The sequence below is a fragment of the Tupaia chinensis genome, unplaced genomic scaffold (genome assembly GCF_000334495.1).
Source record: "Tupaia chinensis unplaced genomic scaffold, TupChi_1.0 Scaffold000159_1, whole genome shotgun sequence".
In the NCBI taxonomy this organism is placed as follows: domain Eukaryota; kingdom Metazoa; phylum Chordata; class Mammalia; order Scandentia; family Tupaiidae; genus Tupaia; species Tupaia belangeri.
This window is the reverse complement of record NW_006159630.1, coordinates 8,579,793-8,585,849: the sequence shown is the minus strand read 5'-3', so window position 1 is coordinate 8,585,849 and position 6,057 is coordinate 8,579,793. Positions and strand designations below refer to the sequence as shown.

Below are 6,057 nucleotides of genomic sequence, written 5' to 3'. Positions count from 1 at the left end.
ACACGGGGGGGGGGCTCTGACAAGGTGGTGACGAGCATCCTGCTGCAGGGTCACCTTCAAGGGAGCGGAGGGAAGTGACGGGAGAGGAGGCCAGGGGTGGGGGTGGGTGCAGAGGGACAGAGGCTGGGTGGGGAGCAGGCCTGGCAGGACAGACATCCTTCTGCAGTGGGGCCCAGGGGGACTAGGGCCCCACCCAGGGGTGGGGTGTCTGGCTGGCGGGGGAGGGGAGAGCACATGTGCAGGAGGGAGCCCGAGGGGCCAGGTTTTGTATCTTTCTTAAAGAAAAGCCTCCTCTTGGTAAGGGGGGGCTCCACGTGTGTCTGGGAGCGTGCACTTGCACAGGCACATTGGTCGGGAGCGTGTACAGTTCCATGTCTGGGTATGTGCCTGGGTGTGTCTGCACTCCTTCTGCAAGTGTTTACTGAGCACCTACTGGGTGTCAGACTCTGCTCTAGGCCTGGGAGACAGCAGCGGGGAGGCCATCAGTGAAATGAGTAGGTGGAGGGTCTGCTGCACTAGAGGCGCGGTGTGAAGTGGGGAAGGGGAGGGAGGGCAGGGGCCAGGTGGAGAAGGGCCATCTGAGCAGAGGTGTGCAGGTGTGCACATGCAGGTGTGCATGAAGGCGTGTGCACGAGGTGTGTGCACAGGTGTGTACCCACGTGTGTATGTACATGGGAGAGTTCTGAGGGTGAGCGTGGAGGGGACAAGGAAACACATGGGGCAGTGGACTCAGGTCGGACTCAGGCCTGGCTGCCTGGGGAGGGGTCTGCACTGACAACCCCTGTAATAACACTGTCGTCTACACCTGGCACTGGGGGCTTCCCATGCACGATCGTCCTGCCTCTACACGTCCCCGGTGTGTATCCCTGACCAGTTTACGAATGGAGACCTGAGGCAGGAGTGAGTTCGCAGCTCGCCCGAGTCACAGGCAGGATGACTCGGGCTGCGTCTTGGGCTCCGTGGGCGGCACACAGAGGGGACAGTGCACGCTGCGAGGGGACAGCGCCCTCCTGGGCTGTGTGTGCATGACCTTCACACTCGCATGTAGGAACCCGGCCTGACTGGCACCAGAGCTAAGGCCCTCCTGGCCTGTGGCGTGGCCGCACCCCTGGAGAAGGCCCCATCTACCTTTCTGCCAAGTGATGGCCGGCCGGGGCGCCCCCGAGGTCTCGCACACCAGCACCACTGACATGCCGTCGATCACTGTGCTGTCCAGGGGGCCCCTGGTGATGTTGGGGGCGATGCCTACAAACAGAGACAGGGGCCTCTTAGCTATACCCCGGGATGAGCCCAGCCAGAGGACCAGGACCCCCTCTTCCACCTCTGCCATTCCGCCGGGGTGGGTCCCCTGCAGGGAAGGGTGAGGTACCCTGAGGGCTCCCTGGGCTACATGGACTTGGGTGACACCAGTCCCTCCTAGACTCTCAGACCTAGGTCCCCTGCAGGGAAGGGTGAGGTGTCCTGAGGGCTCCCTGGGCTACACAGACTTGAGTGACACCAGTCACTCCTGGACTCTCAGGCCTCTGTGGGGACGGAGGACCCCGAGAGCAGCACATGCCTCCATGACAGGGGAACAGGGCTCTCCTTCCCAAACAGGAGCTTGAGGCTCCGGCTTCTGGAGGGAAGGGCGGCGAAGGCTGACAGGAGGGCTGCCTTGGCCCCCGAGATGCGCTTCCTGGGGGTCAGCGCCCCCTTCTTGCCTGCAGTCCCCTCTGAATCCCACCCTTAGCAGCAGAAGGGCGGGGCTCAGGATGGACCAAGAGTAGACGGATGGAGCTGTGCGGCCCCTGGGGCCACCTTGGGGACAACACCAAAGGTGGCTTCACCGCTGTGCGAGAACCCAGGGACAGTGGACGTGCAGAGTGGAGCCCGGGGTGTCCAACTCCCTTTCTCAAGGGCCAATGAACCCTCCTTGGCTCCAGGACACTGGGAGAACTGCACAGGCCCGAGAGCTCATCTGGAACTCTGGGCTCGGGCTGCAGCAGCAGGGAGCATGACCGGTTCATGCCGCCAGGCTATGGGGCAAGGGACAATGCCCTGGGGCCCTGTCTGCATAATGGAGCCCGCAGTCCCGGAGGGGCGTCGGCTGGGAGGAGGTCTGCATCCTGGGTGGGACTGGGCAGGCCCAACTTACTGGTGACGGCCAGGTAGGTGGAGGTCTGCACCTCGCCGGCCGTGTTGCGGGCGAAGCACTGGAACATGCCGGTGTCGTCGGGTACCAGGCCGCTGATCTGCAGGCCCCCGTCACCACGCTGCCGGAAGCGGGTCAGCTTCTCCACCTCCACCACGGCCGCGTCCTTGTACCATGTGATGGAGGGTGGTGGCACACCTGTGGGTGACATGTGGGTCCAGGTCAGCTCCCCTGCCACTCTGCCTTTTAGGTGTGCTCAGGTAGAGTCCAGGGCTGGGAGTCTGTGCACCTGGGTCTCCAGAAACTTCCAGGAGTCCCTTTTGGTCTGGGGAGAAGGAGAGGGAGTTCTCAGAATGATAGCTCAAAAAATCTTTGGGGGTACAGATTTAAGAAACGAAGTGGGCTGGCCCTGTGGCCTGGTGATTAGGGTAGAAGGATCCCACATGGCTGACCACAGTTTGAATCCCAACCTTGGTACTTTGAAAAACGTGCTCTGGGGACCAGTAGGAGGCACGGTGGTTAAGGCAGCTGGATCCCACAGGGCCAACCTCACAGTTCGAGTCTTGTGCCTAGCAGCTTGTAAAGCACACTGGCTGCGTGTGCGTGTGTGCCCGAAATCTCAGAGTGGAGGGGACTGTGGCACGGCCGTCCTCCCTGGAGATGATCTCTCCCTATGTCCCCACCTGTCTTTGGGGAGTGCATATGCCCTAGAGCATATTAAAAACCAGACAGAAAGCCATGCTGGGTGCGTGCGCTTGTGTGCCCAAACCCCACAGGATAGAGAAACGGAGAGAGGATTGAGACACAACCACACCGCACTTGAGGGTACCTTCCCCCTTCTGTCTGTCTGTCTGTCTGCGTGCCCTCTGGCAAATTAAGATAAATGGATAAATGTAAAGATTCTGGACCAGCTGGGCTCAGAAGGGCCGTTTTGGACAACCCCGTTTTTTTTTCCTTTCTCCTGTGATATTGGGCAGAACCTTCATGTGCTCTGGGAACCTCCAAGTGGGAGATGGTCCCCATCAGAACCCCGGTCGGGGACACACTGGGTTCTTCCTGTCTGTCTGCACTGGACGGGGGGGGGGGGGCCTGGGGCTCCCCGTGGCTGTTGGCCTTGCCTGAGCGTGCTCTTCCCAGGGGTCCCAGCCCTCCCCTCACTCCCTCCATCTCTGCTCCAATGCGACTTCCCCAACCCTCCCCCGGGAATGAATGACACGGCACTTCACCTACTCGTGCACCGTCTCCGAGGCCGGGAGGTGTCTCGCCATCGACAGCACGCCATAATTTAATTGGCAGCTTTTTTTCATTCTTACTGGGACATAAAATAATGGGGCATCTTACAACCCGCGACATCTCGGATGCAATGAAATAAAGTGTCTGTGGTTGTTTATTGGCCAAGTGCCTCCCGGATAGGCACGTAAGTTCTGGTAAGTTCTGCACTGGTGGGGATTTGGGGGTCTGGCGAGCCCTTCACAACCCTTGGGCATGTCGGTGGTCTTTGGCCTCCCCTGTGGAGTCTCAGAGAGGGAGTCATTATTTATCCTTGGTGCCCCTGAGTCAGGAGGGAGGGTGGGAAGGGGAGAGGGAGTAGTCCCCCCAGCCCTGGCAAGGAGGGTTAAGGAGGAAGAGTGGGTGTGGGGCAGACGAGCAGAATGACCCAGAAAACGGGCAGCGCTTACCAGACACGCCGTGCCCAAGGTCTGCTGCTTCTGACATTACGGTAATTTGGCACTGTCTGCAACTCTCAAATTATGGGCAATTTGGGTCTGTCACCTGTCCCGAAATTACGGTAATTTGGGCTCATTTGTAACTTTCAAGTTGTGGGTTGATTTCCAGTCTGAGATTATGGTAATGCGGCCTGTTTGTTTCTGACTCTGCTCAGTAGTATGGCCTTGAGGAGGAGGAGGGATTCAAACACGTCCCTGACAAGGACGGAGAGGCCGAAGGCCTGGGGTCCTGGTCCCCTCTGCCCACACTGCCGTTACCTTTGGCCCGACAGGGGATGTCCACCACTTTCTCCATCTCGGCTGTGATGTGTCGCTCCGGCTCTTTGACAAACTGAGGTGGCTCTGCAGGTGGACGGGGAGGGTCAGTTCCATGCTCCTTTAAAGCTGGCCACTGTGGTCACCCTTAAGGAGGCCCCTCCCCACACGGCCCCTGCTCTCAGTAAGGGGAGCCCCGCTGCCCCGCTCTGCCTCACCCAGCACAGAGAGGTAGGCTCCCCGGACCACGGGGGCCACGCTGCTGCTGCGCAGGACGGCCTCGCACTCGTAGTAGCCGGCGTCGCTGCTCGTGGGGTTGGGAATGGTGAGCCTGCGGTTGAAGTCGCTCATGCCACCTGACACCAGCGCCCCGTCCTTCTTCCAAACAATGTGCAGCTTGATCAGAGGCCTGTGGGGCAAGGACGGCAGATCAGAGGTCACTGCAAGGACTTCAGACACAGAAGGGAGTGGGGATGGGGTGGTAAGAGGAGCAGGTGGCTGGGGCTGGCCCCTGCCTGCCATTTTCAGGATAGAAGCTGGGGAGCAAGTTCTTTCGGTGCTCTGGGCCTTGGTTTCCTCATCTGTAATGGGGAGACAGCTGTGCCTGCTGGGGTGGCTGGGATGGCAGGTACATTAATGTGAGGGGAGCGCTGGGAACCCAGGGTGGAGCACCCTCATTTTACAGGGGAGGAGAGGGGGCCAGAGCATGCAGGGAGGGGAGCGCAGGTCTTGGGCATGGCCAGAGCATCTCCCTCTGCTATTGGCCCGCCGGGTGACGCTGCGCAGGTCGCTGGCCCTCTGGGTCTGGTCATGGGGCACCTACGCCCTGTGCTGGTGGTTGGAAGAGGGGGGTTGCCCAGGAAGGACTCGGTCTGGTGCCCACACAGGGTGGCTGGGAGTTATTCCATTGTCTGCCACGTGAGAGCAGGGAGGCCGGGGAGGGCCATGCTGGCACCTAACCTCGGGCCCACGCTCCTGCACCAGCACACGACTGTCCCCCAAACGGTGTCCTAGCCACGCCACCCTGCATGGCGGTAGGGCTCTGCTTCCAGAGGAGGCCGCCTCCTCCGGGCTGCTCTGGGTGCCAGGCTCACAGCTGGGGTGTGGGCTGGAATCTGCTTCCCCATAACTTCCTCTAGGGGCTTAGTTCTCCCTCCTCCAGCCACAGAGGATGAGCCAGTCCACCTGAGACACAGGGCTGCCTGTTGCCGCCCCCTGCCGGCCAAGCCCTCATGTGTGGGGACTCCCAGATCTTCCTGAACACAGACTGCTCCCCCTGGAGCCCAGACCCAGGAGCAGCAGCTGGAGTTCCAACGACGGGTGGAGGGGAGGTGCTGCCCACCTGGCGTTGGCCACACACTCCATGGTCACCTCGGAGGTCCCGGCCACCACGCTGGTGTTCTTGGGGGGGATGATGATGGTTGGTGCGATGGGGTCTGCAGGGCCCCCTACATCTGGGGAGAGGGCAGATGTCAGCTGGGGGCAAAGGTCAGAAATCCCTTCCCTGCCTGGCCCAGTAGGGGTTGACGCCATGGGAGGGAGCACTTTGTCCTTCGTCCCTGAGGAGTGGCTACCGGAGTATCCAGAGCAGCCCAGGGGCTGCGGCCTCCCTGCATTACCTCCTCTGGTTTTATTACCTCTGAAATCCTTCCCTGGCCTGGATTTCCCCAGGGGCTGACTTCTTCATTGTCTGCTTCCTGCAGCTGCAGAACTCAGACCTCCCACTGAGCCTAGTGTCCCTCCCCCAAACTCAAGCCCACCTGGCAGCTGGGAATGAGCCTCTGTTTGGAAATGGGGCCTTTGTGGTTAGTCCAGGAGAGGCTGCACTGGGCTGGGGGTTCCAAATCCAGTAAGACCGGTGTTCTCAAAAAGGGAGACACACGGGGCTGTGAGATGACCAGCCGGGATCTGCAAGCTGAGGCAGGCCGTGGCTGGGCCGCCCCC

General features: G+C 60.8%; 1 protein-coding gene across 1 annotated transcript in view; it reads right to left on the bottom strand.

Moving 5' to 3' along the window:
- The window catches only part of SDK2 (sidekick cell adhesion molecule 2), a 131,090-nt gene that overhangs the window by 93,386 nt on the left and 31,647 nt on the right, over positions 1 to 6,057 (bottom strand). The window contains 5 exon segments of the mRNA XM_027770819.1: positions 1,129 to 1,245; positions 2,135 to 2,329; positions 4,117 to 4,200; positions 4,332 to 4,522; positions 5,456 to 5,567. Coding sequence (XP_027626620.1) covers positions 1,129 to 1,245; positions 2,135 to 2,329; positions 4,117 to 4,200; positions 4,332 to 4,522; positions 5,456 to 5,567 — 699 coding nt within the window.